A 27,957-nucleotide genomic window follows, 5' to 3' on the forward strand; every position below is an offset into this window, starting at 1 on the left:
CATTGCAAAGGGGCACATAAATCCCTGTAAAGTACATTCAAATTTATGTTTGCAAGGAAATAACTGCAAAATTGTGATTAAACATTTCTGGTGTAATTGTTGCCACAAAAGCAACCAGCAAAATTTTCCTCCACCTGAGATGGTCAAACATTTGGAGACTAAAACCTTCTGGAAACATGTTGTCACTCTAAAGAACTCCCTCTGCAGCCCTGCAGAGTCTTTCACTTCACCCAGTTGGTTCCTACCCCATTATGGTTATTCTATTGTTGACCTTTACATCCTCACCTCGGCTGGAGTCTTATTGATTTGCTCCTAAAGGGAAAGTTAAACCTGTTTTGAGTTTGCTCCCTTATTCCCCGCAGAGTTTCTGGGAGCCATCCAGGGTCTTTGTGCGCAGGATTTCCTGCCCTAGCCTCTCAGATCCATAAGTAGCACATAATGTGCCGGTGACTATATTCTCCAAATGATAAAATTAGCTGGCACATACAACAACATACATATTACTGTTCTGAGAGGAAAAGACTTCCTTCCATTGACCTTTCTTTGCTGCCTTTTCATTGACCACATAATTACACAAAATGGAATTCCGAAAATAAATTTGCTTAATCAAAGTGCAAAAAACTTTTTTTTTGATAAAAAGTTTTTTTGCCCTAGGATGAGGTGGTTTTTTGACTGTATCGAAATGTGTGTATTTTGCAACAGAAACACTTTTTTTGCATCACACAAGTCATGTGATCAACAACCAGATGTTACTACTGGTGGAAACAACAAACAAGACGACAGGAAGTGGTAGCAGGAGGATGGTGTGGCGTGTTAATGACATATAAACTCAACAAACATGTTCGTGTCATTTGAATCACATTTTTTATTTAATGGAAACACCGCAATTGTGAAATTGTGTTTTTGTTTTGTTTTGTTTTTTTTTTTACTTTAGTGGAATATCAAAGTTTTACACACATTTTGTAATTGAAACAGAGCTACTGTCTTCCTTTTTCCTTTATGTGGGATATAAATATGCGGAAATTCCTCAACAGCTTTCTGTTCTATCTCCATAGGGGCTCAAACCGATGGACCACAATGGACTCTCGGATCCTTACGTCAAACTGCACCTACTGCCTGGAGCCAGCAAGGTGAGTGGCATCACTGCTATTGACTGTATGTCGTCTATCATCCCAGTTCAAAACAATCAGTGTTTGTTTTGAGAAACTTTGTGTTAAAGATGGATGCTTAGCAATCAGTCAGAGGTTCTTCTTTGTGTTCAGTCCGTTTTTGTTCGGGGTGAAACACGTTCTGTTTGGTTCTGATTGGCTGAGTAAGCTTGGTATATGTCTCCTTAACCATTACCAGTATATAACCCTAACCTACGCCATCATCAACCTGAACTTGTTTCACACAAAACCTCTAAATCCCTCGACCTAAAAACAAGGTTCACTGTTATGACCAGGTTCTCTTTCGTAAATGACCCGACAGTCCTCATATGCAGTCCCAGAAAAGATCCTAAATAGGTCACAAAAATTAGTATACACACTCTATAATACACAGATGAAGCTGGACGGACGGACGGATAGATGGATGGATGAACAGGGAGAAAATGTCTTGGACATTCTAACTTCAAAAGTTGAAACTAAAGAAAAGATTTAACTTTTAGCAGAAACCATTAAAGATTTTCTAATATAAACTTTGTTTCTCCTGCCAGAAAAATTGTGAAACTGACTAAATCTGCTTGTGTAGACATAAAGAGTCGAGATGACTCAGTGGTTGTTTTATTAGGGACAGCAAATTGTCTCACTTTTACTGCACCAGACAGCAGTCTTTGACGATTTTGTTAATCCTGGCACAAAAGATCCTGAAAATGATTAAAATCCACAAAGCAGCTTATTGAAAGCCAAAGATGTCTGATTATCCGTCTACCTGGCTCGCATCTCTTCCTCTCAAGCTTTTCTACATCCCACCATTGATTTGAGCTTTGCAATAATATGTATCATGTATCATGTGTAGAAAGCCAAATAACTACATGCGTAAGATCCTTATTCCTTATTGATGGGTTTCTATCCCACAAATATTACTGAATATTTTCAGCACATGGTGCAGTAATCTTAAAAAATCATTATCAATAAGCATATATTTACAGGCATTCCTATAGATTACAAAATATATTTTTCTGAATAAAAATCTCTTCTTCAGGAAAAATGCTCTTCTTCTGCTTTCAGTAGATGTTTCATACATGTATCTGTAAGCAACTATAACTTTTTTTAATATTCAGCCTTTTAAGAAGTGAAAATCACAAAGTGTGTCACAACAAATCAATACAACAACCAGTTGAGACACAAACTGCATTACTTTGTTTTCAACCTAAAATGTATTTATGAAGGCGATGCTTTTGGGCAAAGGTAAAAACTTCATGTTCAGTTATTCAGTCTGTGTCTTTCATCCTGAAATTTTCAAGTTGCAATCTTCAGTTCTGACACCAGAATGGTGACTGACATAGAAATTGTTGAATGCTCCAAAGGTCTTATTTTCTGTCTTTGATCAGTTTCTCAGGGATGAACATGGATGCTTCTCCATTGATTACCCCACCATTTTGTCTTATCTGCCCTCATAATGAAGATGAATAAAATCCTCAAAATGAAGTAGCATAATTTCACATTGAAAACATAAAATTTGTCAGCAGGTGTGATGCTGTGCCGTCACAAACATAATCATGTGGGACTTTAAGTGGAACAGTGAAGTAAAGATTCCAAGTGGGTCTAGTGTAATAAAAAGCAAAGGATTGTGGGACTGTTGGATATGGCAGAGGATATGTGATGCTGTGGGGCCTGTTTTTCTACCAAGTTCCCTAGAAAACTAAGGTCTTGACATCTTTACATTCGTGCTGATTGTGCAGGAGTCTCTACTAATGCTTTTCAAGGATGTACAATTATGTAATTGTACATCTGTTTGCAGCCATTTTCACATGTCAGTGTAAATGTTGAGTTGGGGGGGCGTGGCCAGCAGCAGCTGATTTGGATTTAAAGTGACAGGAGGCCCTAAAACAGCCCATTCTGAAACTGAGCAGACTAAAATGTCATTATCTAGAAATTATATTGTGTAGATAATGTAATGAACATGTTTATGGTATAATTCATAGAGCTATCCTAACCTGTTCAAGGAAACATAATAGGTCACGTTTAGAGTCAAATTTTCTGTCTGTGTACCACAGGTTTCAGCTGCAAACAAAGATAGAGGAACACTTTAAATAAGCAGAGACTGTTAGTTCTCTGCAAGCAGAGGGAAACACTCATCATGTCTGTCACCCTTTATTGTTGCCTACAGGAGTTTGTGTCACTGTGAGCTTTCCAGGCAGCATTCTGCTCAAAAGCAGCAAGCAGAACATAGTGTTTTTGTCAGCACATCTAATTTAAATAAACCCTGGGTTGCTCCATGTGTCCTGACACTGACGGGGGGCTTTGAGGTGTCACAGCTCATTTTCCAGAAGTGCACAAATGTAATAATTAGCAAGGGTGCAAAGATAGAAGGGAAAATCAGGAATAATCTATTCAAAAAGAGTGTTTCAATGAAGCTATAGTGCAATTATTCTTCTACCAACAAGTCTGTCTTCTGTTGCTTTAAGTCAAACAGATCCTCTGATTTAATCTCTTGAGGTTAAGGCGGAAATCTGCCAACTGTATACATCATCTGTGATGATCTCCCTTCTTACGGGAAGGATTTCTGAGCTACAAGAGAGCAGATTGCTGTGTTTATTCACCACACATTTTAACAACTTCACCCTTCCAAAGAGAAAATTTATTTTTCTGTAGAAATGCAACAATTTACCTGAGAAAAGCCCTGACCAGACTCATCTCTCCACTTTACAGCTCTGCATTCAACAGTTTGCATTGGACTTTGTGATTAAAGGCTTGGACTCTATAGAGAGCAAAGAGTGCCAGATGTCAATAATTTGTGAAATAATTATTTACATGCTATTCATTGTTTAAAACTGGAAATAAATACAAAAATAATAGATTAAATATTGAATTAATTATATCTGAGTATAATTAAATATAGTGATTTCATATTAAGAAATTTATTTTACATTCTTGCGCTGAAACAAATCATGATTGTCAGCACACATTAGTAAATCTACCACAAATCCAGTGTTTTTCAAAGTGGAAGCCACCAGGGGGCTTCCACTTTGGAGGGTTCAGCAAGTTGAAGGGAAATAAGAAAAACAATGCAAAAATGTTAAAATTTTGACTAATATACTTTTTAATCATAAAATCAAATTGATTTTTCAAATATTATTTCTCATTTGCACTTTTATCAAGATGCTTTGCACTTCAACCCAGCATAGCAAATGCAAAATGGAAAAGTTTCTGACAAGAACAGGCCGTAGCTGTTTAAAACGAGAAAGTACGAGGCAGCTGTTATGCTAATCAAATGTAATAATTATGGAGTAATGAATAAAAATGAGAAAAAAACATTCTCTCCAAATTTTGAAGATTTGCAAAGGGGGTTCCTTTGCCAGAAGCTAACACTGCCCGTGGAACCCTACTCTAATCATTCCATCCTACAAAAAAAAAACAGTCTATGTTAATAACTGGACCTGAAAAATGAAATATGCATTACATATTTGGCTTTCCATACACCCAGTTCTTTGATAACATATTGTGTTGTTAAAGGCAGTAATTGATCCTCAGTCCTCTTGTTAGATTCTTCTGAATGAGGCTCAGTTTCTGGAAACATGCTGCCGTTTTACATCAAGCAGCTTTCTAACAGCAATTTCATGTCCTTTTAGACTCATAGCAGCTGTAATCATTCAAACCAGAAATGCACAGTTAGAATGAGTCAAAGGTTAGCTTGAAACAAACAGTAATTATCCTCTATGAGCCACCACCACTCAGCCAAACACTGACTTAATATTGCATCTACTTTCTGGAAGCACTGCTTTCTGCATGTATGAAGAGAAAAATGAGAGGATCCTTTAGAAACGTCCTTGCTCTTACAAATGCACTAATAGTTTCTGCCATTTGCTGAAATGCTGAAGGTCAAGATGTACAGTTTTAGTCTGGCTCTCTGCTGCTGCTCTCCTTTCCTTTCCCTGCTGATAAAGTGGTGCATCTTCTGTGAGGCGGTGTCATGGCAACAGTGTCAGCACCCAGAGCTTGGAAATTAACTTCCCAAGCTCGTATTAATGCTCCTTTTTACAGTTTCTGACATGAAAGCAATTATTTTTAGGGTCTTGATAGTTTGAAGGACAGGTGTTTTTATTTTCTCTCTCGTTTGTTTTAATTTATTCTGGGGTGTTTCCGGGTATTTCTCTGTGTTCTGGTGGGTGTCACCACTAATGCCAACTACGCTCCTTTCAGCTTAACTCGAATAAATTTGAGTTGTCATGGATTCTTGGACCAGTAAGTCGAATAAACCTCTCCATGACGGCCTGTTGCCACTTGGATTTGTCTCCTGTCTCAGTATGAGGCCTCACGGGGGCCTTTGCACATTCTGCTGGCAAAACACGATGCCGTCTCCTTCCTGTCAACGTTCCCTCAAAATAGTCATTAGACTCGGTCGAAGAGCCTCATTAATGGCCAGATGAAGAGGTCATAAGTTCTGTTTGCGTCCTAATGAGAAGTGACGTTTCACGCTCTGCTGCGAAGTCAGATCACAGCTTCATCACTTCGGAAACCACAATCAAACATATTGAAATGCTTGGAATTATTCCAGATTAGGCTGCACTGACGGGTAACATTAAAGTTAGTGGTGGGACTCGATTGAAGTTTTTAATTGAGTTAATTGCATGGTCTGTAATTAATTAATCATATTTTAACCAAAAGCTACCAACAAAATAAGCAACATTTTCAATTTCAAAATTACCTTTGCTGCTAAAGTATTGAATAACTAGACATATGAACTCAACATCAAACATATTGTTTTCTGTTTATTTTTATCTAGGTTATTAAGTCATCAGATTGGTGTAAAATGTTATTATACCTATTCAGCTTTGAAGTGTTGATCATTCATGGAGCTTATTTGAACAAATCCCTATTTAGAAATGTAGACGGTGGACTTTAGCATTGTTGATGTCTGCGCTGCTCCATGTTTAGCGTTTAGATGCTGTTTCAGGCTATTTCAGGCTAGCTTCGCTTTTCATGCTTTGTTGTCCATCGCTGTTTGTAAATGTTGCTTGAGTGTCTGATTTACGGTGTACCTGAAACATGAATTACCAAGGTTCCAGCTGGAACTTTTGAATGTAACAAAATACAAGTAATTGCGATAAAATTTTTATTGCATTGAAGTCTTTGTAATTAATTAATCAAAATGAAAATCTTAAAGTTCTGACCTCAGCTAAAATACAAATTTAGCGAGGGCTCAAAAACCTTGATTTTTAGTGAAATCTCAGCTTTCAGCAACTATTCAAATAATGTCATGTGGAAACCTTTTTTATAAGTGCAAATGTGCATTTATTCATCTAGATGGGATCTGCATTTAGTAATAGGTACTGAATCCGTTCATAACTGTGGTGAACTGTCGGCTCGTGCATGGCGAGTGCAAGTCAGAGGTCATACTCAGATGTTTGCTTTTTTCTTTGATCAGTTTAATTGCCTTCACAATGTATTTTGAGCACAAAATTGAAAATGTCTGCACCTCTGCAACAGATGGTCAAGGGTGTGAATTATGATTTGTCTAAATGACAGATGGCCTTCAGATATTTCCATCCTCGTTTAAAAAAAAATACAGATGGAAAATATTTGCAACCATTGACATACTACCAAAAAAGTCAAGTTTTTATTTATTTTTATTTATAAAAATATCCTCTCACTACACAATTATGCTCAACTTTGTATTAGTCTCATAATAAATCCCATTAAAATGTGGATTTGAATGGCCTTGAATACTTTTACTAGGTCATGTGTAGTGCAGTTTCCTAGCTTGTAGAGCTCACTCTTTAAAACATTAGCACCCAATAAAAGCCAGTATTGTCATAAAAAAACTTTAAAAAAAAACAAACAAAAAGCCATGGAGCAGACTGGCACTGTGTTTTTTCTACTTATAGGTTGGGATTCCAACAAATGAGAACATATTAACAGCACCCGTGCAAACATAATTATATCAAGCTCAGGGTTTATTGGATTTAAATGAAAGTTGCTTTCAGGAGCCATTATGGTGTTTAAAAGTATCAGATTGTGTATTTGTGGTGCTCCTCAGTCATCCAGGAGGATCTCTCCTTAAAGTGCACCTGCACATCAGACCTCCCACATGTCTCTTTTTAGCTTCACCACTGCAGCGCCCGTCTCAGATGCAAGGGGCTTTTAAAATTACAGTTAGTTAGAGCAGCGATCTCAAAGTCAAAGGGAAAGTAGTGTAGTAATTGGCTAGAGAGCAGCGCCTTTTTAGCCTCCACTGCTGGAGCGATTATGACACCAGTTGTTCATTTCCAGTATGACCCTTCGCATTTTAAATTCCGGTGGAGGACCAAAACTGGCTTCTTGCTCCAGATATGAATTCATTTTTATTTAACACCTTGCTGTCTTTCCGTGTTGATTGTGTTAAAGCTCTGAACCATCAATAACTTCTTTGTTTGTTGTGCAAATTGAAGGAACAAGGCTTAGATATTTCCCTGCTGTAAAATACTTGATTTGGCTGATTGCAGTTCAGCCAACACCTGTTAATTGAAATCACCTGGGCTGAAGCAAGGAAACCTAAAACACACAGAGCATTGTGCTTTTAGGACCAGGGTTGGGCTTTACATGAACACATACAGACAATAAGCAGGAAAAATTACATTTTCTCAAATGTCTTCATCAAATTTATTAACAATCATATTCGAATACAAACTAAGATTAATCATTATTCCAATATTCCAGTTTCATACAATTGATTTCAGTGTGAACTAACTGTTTTTAATTGGAGTGAATCACAGACAACATCACAGGCTTTTCAATTAATCACTATAAAAAATTATATATATATATATATATATATATATATATATATATAAAACTTCACAACAGCCTTTTAGTTTGTTTATAAAAGAAAAATGTTGTCTACATATAATAGCATTAATTTCATTCAGGTTAATTCCATTGGCTTTTCATTTTGGACTTTGCTTGTATTTTTGGAAGATAATCCATTCCCCCATTAGTTTTGAACACAAGCATTAATACTTTTGCAAGGCAGCAGTGAGATTATATTTGCATGCACGTTGCAAGACGTCACGTAAGGACCCTGTGGAACATTTTCCTGGAAGTTAAAAAAAGAAATATTGGCAGCATTTCAATGACTCTGGGGATGAGCTCTCCTTAGCTGTCAGGCAAACCAGTATTCAATCATGAGCATTAAGTGGAGGATGTGATTTGTGTTTCAGGCGAATAAACTCAGAACCAAGACCCTGCACAACACACTCAACCCCGTCTGGAACGAGACCCTGACCTACTACGGCATCACCGACGAGGATATGGTCCGCAAAACTCTCAGGTACACTCAGCGTCAAAATGACAATGGTGATAAATATCAAAGAAAAGGCAAAAGTACAGAATTATTTGCAAAAACAAGAAAACAGATGGAGCTAGTGGGGAAAAATATGGAAGTTGAGAAGAGAAGTAAGGGGTGAGAAATGATCAGAAATTGCAGTAAGGAAGGAGGAAAATTCAAGTAAATCACAAGAATTAAATTAGGAAGGAAGAGACGAGAATGAAGAAAAGAGACTGAAAGGAAAGAATCAGATTAAACCAAGTCAGAAGGAAGAGAGGTAAAGTGGCATAATTAAAGAAAATCACAGGAACTGGGGAGATAATAAAAAAGCATAAATGCAGGAAGTCTAAGAAGAACAAAGGTTTTAAAAAGTAAAAAAAAAGAGTTGAAGAAAACGGATGGAGACAGGAAAGCCTAGAATAAAATGTTTTTATGTTTCTTCTAAAGATTTTCTTCTTGCCCCTGAGGATAAATAACAGTTTTACAGTGTTTACTTAATGACTGCCTGTTAGGTCCATAAATGGACAAAGTTCCTGTTTACCCAGTTGGTTTCTGTAAGATCCAAACCAAAATAAGCAGAATTTTTGTACTTTCATACTCAAGTGGGAGGCTTAAATGTTTTTTAGTATTATTATTATCATCATTGTCTTTCTTTTCAGTAACGACACATAAGGAAAGACTTGAAGCCAAAAACATTTAACTCCCTGTGAAAATTATGACACATTTATGTAATTTAAGTGTTATTTCACCTCCACTGGCTCCCTTCTTTGCACCAAAGTGTTAACAGCGTGCAATCAAGTGGTGGAGGAAGGTTATGCAACCATATGCAGAGTTTTTGTTTTAGACGGAGCGAGTACAGATAAGTATGTTGGTAGTTTGCCTAAATATATCTCTTCTGTTGGACACATAAAATCCTGCGTCACACAGTGAGACAAACATGCAGCTAATAATTACAACATGAAAGTGAAAACTGCTATCCCCATAAAGCAGGTTAACTCACATCGCTTCACTAGTTAATGACCATTTTCACTCACAATTCTCCACAATGATGGAAAATCTATTTATTGTCACGCAGTATAGGGAAAAAACATCTTAACGGAGAATCAGATCCACATCTACGGCAGTAATAGAGTGAATGGAAAATTTAATGGAAAATAAAAGTATAAAATATATAGTGGGGCTTAAAAAATGCCTTTCATTGAATAAATCATAAAATAAATTGAATAAAATAGGAAGTAAAAACATCTGTATGCTTAAATATTACATGTGGCGTCCCACAGGGTTCAGTACTGAGCTCCAAGCTTTTAATGACACAGAGTGAGGAGTATGCCGTTTTTGCAGATGATGCAACCATGTTTTGTCCTGGGCAAGCTTTAAAGCAGCTCTTGGAAGTTGTCAGAAAAGGAATCAATAAGCTTATATATTGATTTGACGAAAATAAATTATAAAAAAATGTAATATCCATGAATTTATTTGCTCATGATTGATTTGAAAACAAGCAGTAAAAACACAAAATATCCAGAAGTGTGGACATGCCCACACATATACATATATATCAGGGTTACAACTACCAATTAAATCCATCTTCTTTACACCCTTGTCCCTTGGTGGGGTCGGGAGGGGTGCTGGTACCTGTCTCCAGCTAACGTTCCAGGCAAGAGGCAGGGTACACCCTGGACAGGTTGCCAGTCTGTTGCAGGGCAACACAGAGACACACAACCATGTATACACACACTCACACCTAGGGGCAATTTGGAGAGGCCAATTAACCTGACAGTCATGTTTTTGGACTGTGGGAGGAAACCAGAGTACCCAGAGAGAACCCACGCATGCACAGGGAGAACATGCAAACTCCATGCAGAAAGACCCCAGGCCGGGAATCGAACCCAGAACCTTCTTGCTGCAAGGCAACAGCTCTTGGCTCTACCAACTGCGCCACTGTGCAGCCCTAATTAGTCATGAATACATATTTATTTATGTCTCTTTTGTCCATCTGAAGAAGTTGGTATTTGGTCAGACAGAGACAGGCTGTTGCATTTGGGCAGCCGATGCAGTTTCTGACCCTCAGTGATTGACTGCCACTCTTATCGGCGGCCTGCAAACACATTAGTGTGGGTTACTGGCAATTTTATGTCGCACAGCATCAGAATCAGCTGAAATGTTGTCGCTCCGAATCACAACAGAGATCTGAAGCATCAGCATGCGTGAGGTGAGATCTGGTCAGCCATTCCAGTGGACTGCACTCCACATTCCCAAATAACACAACTCATTTATTCCTGCAAATTGAAACATGATTTCAACACGACCCCTTCCCGCTATTATCAGTACTATTATTGATATTGAATGTCTGATTGCACAACATCCAACGCAACCTGTGGCCCTATTACATTATGCCATGGGGCATACAAAGGCAGCATGTTTTTTTCTTTATACGGCTGCTCATTATGCAGAGAAAAGCACTTGAAACAAACAGCATTCATCTACACGAGCCTGAGTGTGAACCATGCCATGTCAGGGCAGAGAGCGCTTACACAGGGACTGCTCTCTGCATTTACTGGAAGCACACTGTAGGTCTGCTGAGAGCTCCGATTATTGGCTTCCATCATAACTTTAATGAAATGCTAAAAAGGAATATAGATCCCAGGCTGAAAAGTGAAATCAGAAGCTCGCTGTTCATCTTTTACCACTGAGTGATTTCTACCTGAATTCAAACTTTCATAGTTTTAGCAACCAGTCTCTGATTGTGTTGTGTTGATCAGTAGTTCTTTAGGATAAAGTTCTTTTCACTCATTTTCTCTTCAGTTCTTAGAACATACTAACCAATAGTTTCAATAGCTTGTTGAGACAAATGGCGAATCAGCTGATCAAGTCGGTGCATTTAGGCTTCTGGACGTGGTGAAGAAGTTCAAACTCAGAATCAGACATTTTAGGTTGGATTTAAGAGACTTAGAATGTGACTTTGTTGGTGCCCGATGTGCTGGTCAGAGAAGATCTCAGAGCATTTTGCTACGTTCAGCTAAGAGCAGGAAACAGAAGTTACAATTCAATTTGTTAAGACTCTAAAATGTAAATATTAACAGATTTAAGAAAAAAAAGAAATGTTCCTGCTCCAGTGATTCTCAATTTCAGCATTCTTAGGCACACTTCTGCTAATGCGCTAATAGAGCAACTTTTTTCTTATCACTTTAGCACTTTTTTTGCTAACTTTGAAATCTCACTTAGGTTCCCCTTCAATTAACTTTTCCTTTTAAATTCACTTGGCTGTTTGTGAACAAAGTTCAACATCTGTGTTGAAATTTTTGGTTATTGTTAGACGTTTACGTTCATGCTCTTACTTTGAAGTCTGTTCGTGCAGCAGTTCCATTTCCTCTTCTCATATTCTCTTTTTTTAATAAACTTTGAGGAAGTGGCAACAAAGGAACCAATGAGATGCACAAAAAATACAACATGAACATTCAAACATGGCTTTTAATTAAGCAAATACATACAAAAATTGACATGTATGAATTATTTTGAGTCTTTTTCTTGATACTCTTCACATTCTCCATCCGTAATTTGATGCAGAAACTGACATTTGTGATCTGCATGAATTCTGACTGAAGTCATACCTTCGTCATTTAGACAAAATTAGCAACTGATCAGCAAACTGATTGCTGATCAGTTTGCAAACTCAACAATTTTAAGATTTTATGCCTCCTAAACCAACATCTCAAACCAATGTCTATCAGTTTCTTATTTTCATAGAATACCAAGATAAATATTCATAAAATGATAAAATCTTGCGTATATTCATACTTAATTGCATAATATTTGTTCTGACAATAATGTTTAGTTCTATTATTATATTTCTTTTGATGCAGTTTAAGCTTTATGGGAGATTAAGCTCCCTTATCAAGCTAGTTGACCCCCTGCTGGTAGATTAGTGTTGGAACCTGATTTCTATCTAACTAATAAATGTTTTTTTAAGTATACAATCATGTATTAAAGATTAGTATTGTGTTTATTTCTAAAGTGTCTCAAAATACAAATCTGTTAAGTTGAATGTCTCACAGAGTGATTTAATTCAAGCATCGTGTGAAGGACAAAAGCACAGAAAGAGATGAATAATTGATTTGATCTTAAATGTTTACATAATAAGGAAGATTTTTCAATCCCAATGAAACAACTTCTCATCAAAAAATCTATCAGTGAGTCTTATTCCACAATTTACACATATAATTATCCCATCATTTTCTGTCACCCTGATTGGGTCTGACAAAGCGCTTCTTGGCAGATTCACTGCAACACAACTGTGTTTCAGCTGGAATCCTGAATAATCTCTTTAATTGAAGCTGCCAAGCATTAATATGAGCTTCACTGTATTCACCTTTTCCTCAATATTTTCTGATCTCTCAGGATCTCAGTGTGTGATGAGGACAAATTTCGCCACAATGAGTTTATCGGGGAAACGCGGATTCCCCTCAAGAAGCTGAAGCCCAACCAAGTCAAAAACTTCAACAACTGCCTGGAGAAACAGTTGCCAGTAAGTGTACAACCCAACTCTTGTATATGGTACTGGGGAAAACAAAACATGTCACATATTGTTTTATGTCTTGATATTTAAATCTCTTTAAAAATCAAGAGTTTTAAAGGGGACCATTTATGCAAAATTCATATTTTTCACATTTTTGTACTTCCATTTGGGTCCGATAAGTTAATGTTTTTTGGTGTCTGCAAAAGTTTCAAAATCCTCTGGAACGTTAAGTTACCAAGCAACCTCAGTCAAGCCTGGCCTGTTACCTAGCAACCCAAGTGGAACTCCTGCGCTCAGGCATTTGGTTTTACCACTGTATTCACTGTACAATGGCTGCTGGAAAAGATGTGTTATATAACTTGCATGTAACTTTTTAGCTAAATTTAAAATCTTGATTTAGCTCAATAATTCCTTAATACTGATTTTTAAAAAGTACTATTTCCACTGGCACATTATTTCTCTTGTAACAAGACATTTTTACATGTTATTGGTGAAATAATCTAATAATTATTGATAAAAAAAAAACCCTAATATTTCTTATACTAGTTTAAAGAAAGAAAATTACTAAAATGTTGGTAAAAAGCTACTAATGTTACTTTTGAACTAATATATTAATCTGAAAGATTTATTTTACAGATAAATCTTTCAGAAGTAATGTTTCACCAAGACTATTATTAATATTTAAACATCACTGGCACCCAATTCAGTTGAACATGCCTGTTATGGTTGTTTTGCAGTGCTGGGCTCAGTGGGCCGTTCTTTAGACATAGATGATCCAGAATTACACTGCATTAATTACAAACCGTGTGGGCAGTTTTACAAGGGTATTCAATCACAGTTCAATGACACTCCACTCCACTCTGGTGCTCTCACAACACATAATCCACTCCTGCACCCCACTTATTGGCTTACTACCTGGTGCTTTAATCTGCTGTGGTTTAAATTAGGTTCTGGTGGGATACAGAGCACCTCTATTTCTATTTCCACTAACCAGCTTTCTTCAAACTACAACTGGATTCTGAAAATGAGTCCAATTGGTTAGGAGTGTGCATAACAACATTAGTTTATCATCCTTCTAAAATATTTTTTGTTTTCCAGCTGAAGGGACAAAATGTCCCACATGTGGACCAGTTTTGAATTGGTCTGACTTTAATAACATAAAAACCTGGAATTTTAACAATGATCAGTGGTACAACGGCGTTTTAGGTAGAAAAAAAGAAGTGTACAATTATACCTGGACATTCTGAAATTTTGAGAATAATCTCAGGATTTTTTGAGAAAAAAACATAGAAATTTCTGAGTTTCAAAAGTCAAAGATTTTCAACCTTAGAAACTCTTTTCTAGCAAATTTGACTTTTGGAACTCAGAAATTTCCAAGTTTCTTTCAATAACATTTCTGAGATTAATCTAAGAATTTCTGAGTATTTTCTATGAGTTTTTGACTCTCAAATTTTTGAGGAAAAAAAAGCATAAAAATAAATCTTTGACTTTTGAAACTCATTTTCTTCTTTTGTTTTTTTTTATTGGAAAATTTCTTTAATGTTTTTGGTGGAAATTTACTCCTTTTTTTCTGTCTAAAATGGCCTTGACACACCGTTGTAGTGGTTAACGATGTATAAAACGATGAAAAAAGTCTGAATTTACACTTTCCTCTAGCAAGCTGCTTAGCAGTGATGTTTTCTGAAAACTTAACCCCCAAAATCAATGAGGAGAACTGCTGTGATCGAAGCGTCTTGGCAGTGAAAGTAACAAATAAGACAAGCTGCAATCATTGTTTTCTCGCTGTTCCCTGACAGAACGGTGGAAAATGGTTCATTATTCTGCAACAAAGTATTGGACGCTTCAGTTAAACGCTGCCATAGTTGACAAAGAAGACAGCTAAATCAGAGTTCAGAAATGGACAAAATGTCTTCAAGAAAAACATGAAACTTTAGTTTTTGTTTATGATGCCAGCTGTAATAACCTGACAAAACTGTTTAACCTTACATCATAGCTAGAGGCGTAGCGGGCACAAACATCACAGTTAAGTTCCCTTCAATCAATAAAGATAATGTTTTTTTGTTGTTGTTTTTAAACAGAAAATAGAAAATATTTTTCAATTTATTAAATTAACTTGATTTTATTTATTGTGTTTGAAAGTCTAAAAAACATGAAATGTAGAAATGATGGGAGGTTTGGTTGTATTTCTTAAACAAATAAAGCAGCACAAACAGGCAGAGCTCGTAGTTTCCACAGTCAGTGACGATCAGCTGGTCCTGGTCCACTGGGTTTTCTGAAGTCACAGTCAGCAACAAGTCATTTCAAAGTGCTTTACATCATAAAAACATAACAAAATAACCAATTATAAAACAAACATTAAATTTTGTCAAAAGTCATCATAAAAATGATCAAGGATCATCAAAGCATTTTTACAATTTCCAGTTATTTTGGAACAAAGGCAGCTCTAAACAGGTGGGCTTTATGCCTTGATTTAAAGGAAGTCAGTGTCTCAGCGGTTTTCTGGAAGTTTGTTCCAGATTAGAGGAATGCCTCTTCTCGATCTGGTTCTGGTGATGCAGAGGAGACCAGAACCAGAAGACCTGAGAGGTCTAAAAGGTTGGTTCAGCAACAGGTCTTTCATATATTTTGGTACTAAGCTCTTCAGAGTTTTCACACCTGATGGTTGGGTGGATTGGGGACCAAAGTTGCAACATTTGTTACAGTTTCAGCTGGTGCGTTTTTCTTTCACACTGCACTGTGCCAAACCAACCAAAAGCTTTGAAAAACCCATTTATCCCCCTTGGGTCAGCAATAAATTTCTATAAGACAAAATCAAATATTTGGGTTTATTTAGGCCATCAAGCCAGAACCTCGAGGTTCTCCGTTGCCGAGTGTCGCTGCAAATCAGCGGAGAACTGACAGCAGCTTCAGACCATAATACGGAGAATCTCCCCCCACTGGACTAGAACTGAACCGAATCACACATTAACCTGTTATAGAAAGCACCTTGGCACTGGAAAGTGCCGTAAGATGCCCTGGCGGAGCTCGGATAACTGTTGTGCTGTTCATAGCTGTACTCAAATGATCAGACCAAATTTAATTTGTGGCAGCAACAGGTGTGTTTCAACGGGCTCCCAAAAAAAAGCCAGAGTTTCTGTGATAAGCGGCAGTTGTCATCGCCTACCGACAGATAAGAAAACAAAAAGAATTTGGCTGAAAATGCTAAACTTGAAGAGAGAACCCAAAATGCTTTATGTGTGCTCATTTCATTGTGTGGACAAAAAGCCAACGGAAGAAAACCTTCTTCTCCAAAGCAACTGAGTTAATGAAGTAGCTACATATGCTAGTGCAGGTTATTTGCAGCTGCTTATTCAAGTCACCATCCCACCCCATAATAACTGTATGTAGCAGTAAAACAATATTGCAGCATTTAAGATGTGATAGCTGCCATCCTCACATATTTTATAGCTTAAGTCCTCTGACGAAAGATGGTTAGCGAGTTGCTAACATGTAAACAAATGGCAGTTCCGGTTTGCGGCGGAAGTCACTCCCATAAATCGCGCAAAGCCTCGTGGGGACTAGGAATAAAGGCAGAGCTGGATCTGTTGAATTAACATCAAAAACATGAATCCAAGAATTCAAAATGGCTTAAATTTAGTAATAGCATTTTGTCTGGGGATCGTGGTTTGGGAAACACTTTGCCATTTCTTTCATGGTAATGATGAAGATCAAAATCGTGGTGGGCTTGAACATCACAAACGACCTGAATCTGGTGATGCAGGCTAACGACCATTGGATCCCTGTAGGTTGTAAACTTTTTGCAGCATAGCAGTAAATGTCAAACATTTGGTTTCTGTAATTGCTGATCAAGTGAAGCAGTTTTAGCTAGTCGTTCATTTTCTGTGTTAAATGAGCCGATACTAATATCAGCTCATTTATTACCAGACTGTAAATCAGGACCTCATTGCAGCTCATCTGGTGCCACCTCAGATCAGCGCTAAGGACTTCTATATGACCGGTAATGTCAATGAATTAGTAAAACCGAAACAGCAGAAAACAATGTTTTGTTGGGTTTGGACTGCAGGAACGTCTTTACCCGAACACTTTCACTGCAGAAGCAAATCGGTGTTATTCATGGAGGAAGACGTCTGATTGATGTAAGGCTCTCTCTCGACATACATCATCATAGTGACAGCATGTGGCTCTGAAAGCTGCTGGTGCTGTTCAGTATTAATGGCACCTTCTCAGCTGTGCAACCTAACTGTGCCTTCATTCATTCCCATACCAAACCACATAATGCTAACTTTGAAACACACCAGAGGGTTTAAAGGTTTGTTTGCAGAAAATATTTTTATTCACTGGATCAACAGACAGATTTTACTTTCACCTCAGTGAGTCTGAAACTGATTCATGCTCAGAAAATGTTTTGTTAGTTTATTTTTTGGCATTGTTTTTTGCTAAATTTCAAGAAATGCTGTGTTTCCACCAGAGTCGTTTCTGTTTTTACAACAGAGCAGCCTGACAGCCCTCAGATCACAACCATGCTAATTATTTTCCCCAGCGTTGATACTTGGGTGCTAATTCTCTGAATCTTTCTAGTATTTAATCTGCTCTTCAATGTTTGTAAACTTGTAATTTACTAAAGAGATCCTGATTCTCTGTTGAACACAAAGCTAGATTTTTCCAAATTGCTCATTTCTGCATGAATAAATATTAATGTTTTGATCAAATAATCAAACACTGCAACATATTGCAGTGTGCTACTGATTGATCCTTCCTGTTTTTGTTGTTTTAGTGGTTTTAGTATCAAAGATCAATCATATTTGCTTATATTAAAGTTTTTTTATGATAACTTAGGGGTTTAACTATTAAAATGGGCTTATAATTGCCCATTTTAATAGTTAAAATAGCAAATTTACCTTAATAGAGGTTGTGGAGATCATAGGCTACATTCACACAGCAAGTCTTGCGCAGAAGAAGAACGTTGACGTCACACAGCAGCTCTCTGTTTACGGAAGTAATAATGGACATTGCCATCTGTGGATCGATTTTAAAGTTAATTCGGCAATGGGAGCTGACAGTATCATCACAAGATCATAGCGAGACGATAGGAGCTAATCAAAAGTAAACACAGCAATAAATGCAGCTTCTGTAGAGACGTCTCTTTGGATGTGATTCACTTCACTGACACAAATGTCTTTCAGAAATTTCATAATTATGATTTTCAGCCATTATTTACGTCGGGATTATCCACGTCTGGCTTCTTCTGGAGCAGAATTATGATGCACGTTTTTCCATCAATGATGTAAAAGCTTAATAAAATGTGACTTGCTTGCTCAGACTCCAGATGCTTTGAAAATAATTGGATACAATTTAATTCCTCATATGTAAGTGACAGATCAAATTTTTGGGTGTTGAAAAGGTTGTATCTGGGTTGCTCAGACCGCCATGAAATGTCACATTTGGGCATAAAAAGTTGATTTGGGTCACCTTAAAAAGACATTTAAAGTATTGGTAATTTATGAAAAATGCATTTATACACCATCTAGTTATGTGGTTGAACTTCTGCTGTTAATTCTTAAACATCTTGTTTCGAAGGAAAACAACAATTTTGCTCCTAAACTCATACCCAATAAGTCTGTTATTTCATTTTAAATCCAGCTGTTTCTGCTTCTTAAGTTCTCTTGATCCAGTTTGTTGCTGTAATGCTCACAGGTAAACCAAGCTGTGACTTTTACTGGTTACAGGAATAGTAAAAGCTCAGGGCAGTGGGATAAGGAGGGCTGTCACAGCTCCGGATGTCGGTTGGGACCGGTCATTTAATCATCTCATACAGCAGCTTGCAGCGTCCGTCTTATTGATGGATTCGGCCCAACAGTGGAGCACCTTGACTGGAGCGTTCAGCTCAGGAACGAGTCAGAAAGAAGCACTGCACAACAAAACATCAAATTTAATTCCAATTAATTTATTCTTAAGTCAAACGTTTTGAGTTTCTTCCCACAAGCTTCTCACATTAGTCTCCTGGGGTTTTGGCCTGTTTATCTTAACAGAACCAGTGGAATTGGGCCAGGTTTGTGGGCTACTTCGCTCACACACACCTTCTCAGTTTTGTCCATTACTTTTTCTAGGATTGAGATCAGAGATTTGTGGTAGCCACTCAAAAACATTGACTTTGTTGTTCTTAAGCCACTATGTAAAAATTGTTCATTTGGAAGACCAATCTGCACCCAAACTTTACGTGGAAATATCGCTGCAATATTTCCACATAATGTCCTAAACACATCATATGGCCAACAGTTGTGAAAACAAGTAACAGAAATTGCATTTTGTCAAGTGCAACCATTCAAATCATCAATACACATTGAATATGCTGGTCAAGAATCAAAGGCAACTCTAAACAGGTGGGCTTTTAGTCGTTTTTAGCGTACTGGATCACCTGAAACTATCAGATTTTTCTTCTTTCCAACTGTAAAGAGACTATTACAGTAATCAATGTAGCTAAAGATAAGCGCATTGATGAGTTTCTCTAGATCTTGTTGGGACATTAGTCCTTTAATCCTGGAAATGTTCTTCAGGTGATAGAAAGCCGACTTTGTAACTGTCTTTATGTGGCTCTGAAAGTTCAGGTCAGAGTTCATCACTACACCCAGATTTGGGGCCTGATCTCTGGTTTCTAGCTGTAATAACTGAAGCAGGTTGACTTCACATGATTCTTCTTTATGTGTAAATATAATTACTTTGGTTTTGTTTCTAGAAGCAATTTGATAACAGTGCTATTGATGCACTTTGTTGATTTTTGTCCTTAATGTAACTTTCTGAATGGTAATGATTCTCTAAAAGCTCTGACATTCATCGTCCTGACAACATAACCTAATTATGTTAAAGGAGATTTTTGTGCATTGCCACCTTCTTCTCTACGTTCTTTACCCTTGAATGGATCGATCCTGGTCAGTCAAAGTCTGACGTAAGGCCAGAGACACATGGAACGAAAAATAATAAAATTACAGTCTCTAACCAAACCTCAGATATTTAAAATTGATAGTAATTTACAACAAAATGGCAAAATAAACTGAAAAACTGATGGCTGATACATTTTTAAAGTGAATTAGAAACCAGACACATCAGCTATGTTCAACGTAAAGTCAAAGAAAGAACAAAAAGTATTTAATGTACTCTACTGTTTACTAAACTCACTCTAGGTTATTGTGTATAAATCTGGGGCAATACTTACAAAACTACACTATATAAGCATATGATTATTACTGGATATAATAATTACACCTATTAATATTATTAGTCAATTAGTGATGATCTTTTTATTATTCATGCTAGTTTTGTTTTTTGGTGAAGTTTAAAGCAAAAATAATTGTTCATCCACTGCAATCACAATTAAAAAGATATCATACTGATGGGTTAACTATTAATTACAGATTTATTGGTGTTTGTATGGATTATACATGTGACTGTACGTGGTTAAGGGGTGGGAATTAAATATGCAAAACAAAGTTTTGACATTATGCTTTGTGCTGTATTTTTATTTTTTATTTTTTCAAAAAATAAACAAAACAGAATTTGACTAATTTTACAGAAACGTCTGTCTTGCAGCTTTCATAGACAACAGCTTGTCTAATTGTTGGACCATCAAAAAGAAAAATTTAAATGTACTTTAATTAACCGTTTGGAGCTGGAAATGGCTTTCTGTGTTAAAGGCCTCTCTCTCAGCTGAACATCCCATAAAGAGAGCAAACACAGTGAACACAGATTACTGAGAGAGTGAATTAGGGTTTATGTATGTTTCACTGTATTAAAAAGCAATTTAGCTGCTTTCAATCAGACTGATGTTAAGGGTTGCATTAAAGGTGTCCGGTTATACTCTGCGCTTAATTCAATTAATAAACATCCTCCATCCGATCTTAATTGAGTTTGCCTCCAGACCACAGCAGCACAAGTGGCTGGGAAATGTAAAGCAAACAGAGCAGCCGGGCGGTGCGGTTATGCTGGAGTGGATTAGTGGAAACTGGAAGAGAAGAGTCATTATGGGGGTTGGAAATGTCCTTTTAAGTCTCACCCACACGGGGACAATTTTAGGTGGATCCACAAACGTTTTTTGTTGTTAAGGCTGTGCGTTCACACAGATTCAGCACCTTACACCAAAAATTATGATTTTTTTTTTATTTTTTTTTATTCAGAGTGGATAGATTTCAGAATACTGGTTTTATGTTTATGTAGCTCCATCTAACTCTGCATTGCGCATGTGCCTCACTCTTACAAATAACAAAAGTTGCATGTTCAGTAGGGTTCCCAGATCTGATGACTTAAAACCTTCCCAACTCCAAAAAACACAGTCCACAGTATTATGGCCTTTGTGAATTAAAAAAAAAAAAAAAAGTTATTCTAAGTAAATTCTAAGATACTCTAGAAGAAACAAGGGAGTTTGAAATAATATTTGGGTAAAGAAACTCTGAAATTTTCTGATTACCGTATTTTCCGCACTATAAGGCGCACCGGATTATAAGGCGCACCTTCAATGAATGGCCTATTTTAGGACTTTTTTCATACATTAGGCGCACCGCATTATAAGGCGCATAGAATAGACGCTTCATACTCTATTATTACACATCCACATTAATAAAGAAATGGTCCCCGAGTACTTTATATAGTAGGCTGGCCCAGTCGTTGTTTCACTCACGGTGTTGGTGTTGCGATATTATGCCCAACTGCTTTCTGGGTAACACAGACCAACCAACACGCTGCCGCTGCAGTCTCTGTCTCTCTTCCCCTGCCCCCCCCCCTTTAAATGTATTATCAAACTTTATTAACAAACCAGTGTTCTGACAACTATCCCAGCATGCACCGCGCACTACTTCTTCTACGGGGAAAAAGAAGTTGGCGGCTGCTTACCGTAGTGGACCAACTACGTAAGCAGCCTACTGCATGTCTGTGTAAACATGACGTCTTTCATTTCGATCTGAGTTAATTAGCGTAGCATTTCTGCCGGATTTTCACAACATATCAGCCACGACAATGGACAGGGGAACCAACAAGTTCATGTCATCTTTTTTGGACGACATCAAGGTGTTTGAGCCACTGGATGCCTCCAACATTGTGCGCGTCACAGCTAAAAGCTACCGATAGATGAGGAAAACAGCAGATCCTCACACCCTCAGCATAAATATAGCTGTGGACGAGATCACTGATGCCTATTGTTCTTGCAAGGCTGGGTAAGTCAGCATTCATGGTTTTGATGGTCCACAATGTACATTAGCATATGTTTACTACTGTAGCTTGTGTTTGTGAGACGGTCACGCACGTGGTAGCTGCACTGTGACCTAAAATGGGCATTAGCCAATGAAACGCGGCCCCTGTGGTAAGGTCCATTGCTGGACCTGTTGTGGCTCAATATTGGTCCATATATAAGGCGCACCGGATTATAAGGCGCACTGTCGGCTTTTGAGGAAATTGAAGGTTTTTAGGTGCGTCTTATAGTGCGGAAAATACGGTAATTTCAGATTTTCTACAAAAAATTTTAAAATTTTCAGTTTCAAAAGTAAAACAATTCCTAGGGAAATAAAAATTCATAAGTTTTGAGATTAATCTCAAAAATCTTCTAGAAAAAATATTGGAATTTCGAAGTTTCAGAAGTTGAAAATGTTCTTTTTGTTGTTGCTAGGTAACGCCAGTGTTACCTTGATACCTAGGTACCTAGGTGATACTGCAGTGCCCTATAAAATATGACTTAATAGTGGGGAGGTTTTTCAAACAGCTCATTTTCCAGTAACTAAAAAAAACCATCAAGCTATTGCCAAAAAATGTCTGGGTGGTTTTTTGGAATTCTTGGATTGTTTTTAGAAGCAGCAGAGACCCAAATGGAAAAAGAAAAACGTGAAATTTGCATAAAATGCCCCCTCTAATTTCGAAAAAGGGTAACTTCAAAGTAACCCTTGAAGTTGCTAGTCAAAGGTAACTTGTGAGTTTCAGGAATATCTGTCAAGTTCCAGAAAAGTACTGGCCATCCAACGTGTTGCAGAGCGATGCGGTTTTATTTCTCCACTTGTACATTGATAGTTTGTTCTCATCTCAGTATCTCCTGTTAAAGAAAACTAAGCAGTTTCAAGCACCAGAGGGAACTCTTTAATGTGGAATCTCCTCAGGAGAAAAGTGAGACTAAGCGGCTCTGACAGTAAACCAAGGCTGCAGCTGAAACATGTTGGCATGCCAGATGAGATAGATGGCGAGCCCACAGGTCCAGGGAGACGACTTGTAAAGTCATCTGTGATTCATGCGGAGAGAGTCGGTTCCCTGGAGGTCTCTGATTAGTACCCTGCTGTGAGCGCCACAGGACGCGCTGCTGAGCAACGTCTCCTACAAACGGCTGTGGACAGGAACGTTTGTGTGCTTCTCACCAAGCTTGCTACTTATTCATTTGAGGTTTTTTTTTTTTTCTCCAAACTTATTGTTCTTTTTGTTGTGTTTTTTGGTTTATAAGGAGATTTTATAAGTAAAATATACATAACACGATTAGGGTAACTGGGAAAAAAGAATTCTGACTTTAATCTCAGAATTCTGATTTTAAATTACCAATTCAGACTTTTTTTCTCAGAACTTTGGTTTTAATCTTAGAATTCTGACTTTTTTTTAAAAAAATGACTGTTTTCTCTCAGAAATTTGACTTTTTAATTTTACCTTTTTTTCACTCAAAATTCTGACTTTAATTACAGAATTCTGATTCCAATCTTAAAAATCTTTTAATCAACATTGTTCACATTTTTTCATGCTCCATCAGGCTAATATTGTCTTAAAACTCAAATCCACCAAATAAATTTGGGACAGCCTTTCAGTGTGGCTGCTGGTAATGTTTGTTCCTTTTTTTATTTATTCTTTTATCTGCTGTTGATTTTTGTTTTAAGGCCTGACACTTTATTTGTTGTTGTTGCACCATACATCTACATACAACAAAGCAAACTGTCATATTCAGGTACAAATACTGAATTAGTGAAAAAAAAAAATCCATAAAAGTTCCAAATAAAGAAGTAAAAAAAAACCTGCAGAAGTCATGGACTATGGATCAAGACCAATTTTAAGAATATAAAATAGTCTGGTTGCTTGTGTAAAGAAAAAAGCTGAGAAGTTTCCACATGAATTTAAATTTGTTTGGAAAAGCTAAGGTAAGATTACCATTTTCCCAGTGTCACAGTAAATACATTTTATCATAAATAATATTGCACGTATGAAGTAGAAAGGATCATTTTAATGCATAACAATTTGAAATGCTCAGTGAAAGAAATCAAACCCTGAATGGCCACATTTCAGAGCAGCCCCATTCACTTCCAAGCAGCTCTTGATAAGCCTGAAGTTGTTAAGCTGCTGCGCATTTTCCCCGCCGATATAAACTTCCTTATTCTGTATAATATGTTGGTCTTCTTAAAAGAGCTGAGGTAAAGGAAAACCCTGCACATATTCACACAATCAGCAGCTGCCACAGTGTTGCTCACAAATTACATTTCTAAGTCAGTGGTCATTGCAGAGAGAGAGAAAAATAAATTGGATCCCCCTTTAGGGGCTCCATGACTGTGATTTTTATACTCTGAAGTATGTATTTTTCTCCATAGAGTGTTTAAAGCACCTTGTCAAGGACTATAAAAGGTTAAATTAAATCTATATAGCATTATTTTAGTTTTAAAAATATCAAACACGCATTATTTTCTACTTGATTTAACAATTGAGCCTCAAACTTGACTTGATCTAAAACAGTTTCTCAACCCTGGTCCTCAGCGCCCCCCTGTCCTGCAAGTTTTAGGTGTTTCTTCTGCCACACACCTGCATTGTATCTCTGGGTGATTAATAGGCTTCTGCAGTATTTGATGGTCATGCAATCATTTGAATCAGCTGTTCTGGAATAGAGGCACATCTAAAACATGCAGAGCAGGGAGGCGGTGAGGACCAGGGTTGAGAAACACTGGTCTAAAGAAAAGGGGGAGCAAAATCAACTTAAATCGAATTGATTTGAATGTGAAAAGGAAGGATTTAAAAGCATAATAATTCCACTTTTTTCCTTTCCGTGTGTTAAAAAACAAACGCATACCGGTTGGTGTGTGGACATCCAGCCGGACCGGTGTCAGTTGCATCACGGCCATCATTGCGCTGAGGAAATAAAACTTTGCAACTAATTTTAAATCTCACTCTCTTCCCTGCCTCATGTGAACTTTCCAAGTTGCATGCCATCTGTGGTCTGAGACGCATGTCAGCGTTGTCAGTGGGATTGTGGGTATGCGGCGTGACTAATGCAGACGCGTATCAGAGAAGCAGCCAGTTTGATATTACAGTCCTCTTCAGGGACAAAACTGATCCTTGGCTAAAAAACATTCATTAAAAAAAGAGTCACTTTTGTGTCAATCTCTTATCTTCTGTACTGATTAAAGGATGGGAAAACATGGAAAATAATGCACATATTAAATAGGTTAATTTTCCACCATATGATTTTTATTTTAAAATGGGGGAAATTTATTTTTGATTGGTTGTTGACTCATCTTCAGCACTTGAAACGGCATCAATCAGTCTATCACTGATTGGGTGATATTCAAGACCCACAAATGTCAAGATAGCAATTAGTTAGCAATTAGTGATTAGACATTTTCTCAAGGATATATAAAATAGTCTGACCTTTTTAATACCTGTTGAACTGAGGCTCCAGCTACACTTTTGTGGATATTTCTTTAAACAGATATTTTTCTATTTTTTAATAGATATCTTTGTCTGTACAGTCTGTTTTCTCCATAATTTTATGGTCACTCATTGTCATTTCATACCTTACTATGAACATTTCCTACCCTCAGTATCAACCATTTTCTTCTCAACCATGATCAATGTTTAATTGCATTTAAACAACAACTAAGTCTTACTTAAGCGTCTGCAGTCATCTTGCATTTCATTCCACTTTTACGTCAGTAGCGTGAGACATGCATCATAATTCTCCGCCAGAAGAAGCCAAACGTAGTAAATCCGGACATAAAGCCTGGCTGAAGCAAGCAGTGCCGACACTTTGGATGCAGTCTTTGTCTTGGACTCCTGTAAACGGAGCGCTGTTGTGTGACATCTAACTTGTAGGACACAGACATCTGACTGCGATTGCATTTAATTTGGATGAACAGCCATCCAAGAAAAATCGGATTTCAGAAAAAAATCTGAATTGAGCACCAAAACCTGCAGTGTGAACATGGCCTTTAAGTCAGCGGTTCAGGCAGGATGATGATCATCTGCACCTGATCTGGTTAGATAGATGTCCCTAAAACATCTCATATTAATGACAAAATCTGTTTGTTTTTCTCTTTTCTTTTTTTTTTTTACTTATTAGGTCAACAAGACAGAGGACAAGTCTCTGGAGGAACGGGGTCGGATCATGATTTCCCTCAAGTACAACACCCAGAAGTCTTGCCTGGTTGTGGGCATCATACGCTGTGCTCACCTTGCTGCTATGGACGCCAACGGCTTCTCCGACCCCTACGTCAAAACGTCAGTGTTCAGACACCTGCACATCCCCTCATGCACAAAACCATTTTATAGAGCAAATTTCACAATATTTAAAAGTCATCTGCAACTTCTCTAAATTAGATCTTAAAATGAGCCTTTTAAATCCATCTATACTGATGTTTTTGGGGCACATTCATACGCACTACAGTTATAATTAGATTTATTTTATTATTTCTAAATGAATAAGCAGCACAGAATATCTTCACATTTCACATCCTTATAAGTTGCCAAGTTTTGTTCCCTGTTCCAATGCATTTTAACTTGCTAACATCGCCTGCCCTTTAATTTATATTCACATAGATATATATTTCCATTGTGCTTCATCAGTCAGAAGTAGCACAAACCCAAAAAATTTGGAAAATGTCTGTTTATCTTTTAATAAGGCAGCAGTCCAAATACCTTTTAATATTTTAGATTTTTAATGATATACAGATCACATAAAAATTGTTTATTGTTGAGCAGGAAAACCTAAAACCTAAAAAAAAAGGGAAAAAATCACAATAAATTAACTTTTACATTTTTAACTTAGTAAATTTTGTGGCCTGCCAGCAGTTTAAATATGTCAGTTTGAACAACACTGCTTTATGCCATACATTTGGTGAAATTTGAATTTGTTAGACACAGAATTTGACTTCTGAAAAATGACTTGAGAACATCTTTGTCCAGAAGATTTCTTAGCTTTTTAGAGGTTTCTTTTTTTTCACCAACAGCCAAAAATATAAATATCCAAACAGAGTTGTTAGCCTAAAATAACTTTGGCACATGAGGATTCACTTCCTTTCCTATCCAAACACTGGAAAGCTATTTTTAGCTCGTGCAAGACAATGTAGAAGTGTCGAAATGGATTATCTGGCAGAGCTGATGTTGTAGCAAAAAAGATGTCGACAACCTGTGATTATCAGCAGCATGAAAGACAAGCGTGCGAAGAGGCCAGGCGAGGGGCTGCAATTTGAAGGAGAGTCCTATTTATCACACCTGAACATTTTTCCCCAAGTCTTTCATCTGGCTGAGCAATGGAAGTGCAATTAATTTCTGACTCTTCTGTGCAAACCCTGAGAACAAAAGCAGGACTTGTTTCAGAAGAGAAAAGCTGGCAAAACATTTTTCAACAGTCTGAGGTGGAGGAAATCTTCATAAAGCCTGAAGGACGCAGTGCAGGAAAATGAGGGATACAAAAGTTTTCACACCTCTTAAGATTCTCAATGTTCAGTCATGTTACAACCTCAATCTGTTTTATTGTATTTTTACATTAAGAAAACCACAAAAACTGACCTTGAAGATACTTATACATGCACAGATGTTACCATTTCACTGTTCTGTATACTACACTGAGCGCTACACTGTCAGGTAGTTCTTTTAGCTTTACATCATGCTGTAATGTTATTCCCTCATCAAAAACATACCTGGGGTGTTACTTTTAGGACTAAAATGATTAAACTAGTTAATCATGAAGAATCAATTTGAAATAATAGTCAACTAATTTAGTAATT

The 27,957-nt window shown here is 37.2% G+C and overlaps 1 protein-coding gene across 1 annotated transcript; it reads left to right on the forward strand.

Annotated features, from left to right (window-relative positions):
• Positions 1 to 766: 766 nt before the first annotated feature.
• doc2b (double C2-like domains, beta) lies at positions 767 to 26,723 on the forward strand. The gene is made up of 4 exons (XM_014968031.2): positions 767 to 1,130; positions 8,342 to 8,451; positions 12,844 to 12,970; positions 26,292 to 26,723. The coding sequence occupies exons 1-4, from the start codon at positions 1,068 to 1,070 to the stop codon at positions 26,541 to 26,543; spliced, it is 552 nt and encodes a 183-aa protein (XP_014823517.2). The 5' UTR covers positions 767 to 1,067; the 3' UTR covers positions 26,544 to 26,723.
• Positions 26,724 to 27,957: the final 1,234 nt, after the last annotated feature.

This window comes from Poecilia mexicana, unplaced genomic scaffold (assembly GCF_051168715.1).
Source record: "Poecilia mexicana isolate PSO_F unplaced genomic scaffold, ASM5116871v1 scaffold_14, whole genome shotgun sequence".
NCBI lineage: Eukaryota > Metazoa > Chordata > Actinopteri > Cyprinodontiformes > Poeciliidae > Poecilia > Poecilia mexicana.

Excerpts from the sequence above, each read along its gene's own strand:
- doc2b (XM_014968031.2), top strand. The coding sequence starts at position 1,068 with ATGGACCACAATGGACTCTCGGATCCTTACGTCAAACTGCACCTACTG. Across the intron at positions 8,452-12,843 it reads ATGGTCCGCAAAACTCTCAG|GATCTCAGTGTGTGATGAGG; the intron begins GTACACTCAGCG and ends CTGATCTCTCAG. Across the intron at positions 12,971-26,291 it reads GCCTGGAGAAACAGTTGCCA|GTCAACAAGACAGAGGACAA; the intron begins GTAAGTGTACAA and ends TTTACTTATTAG.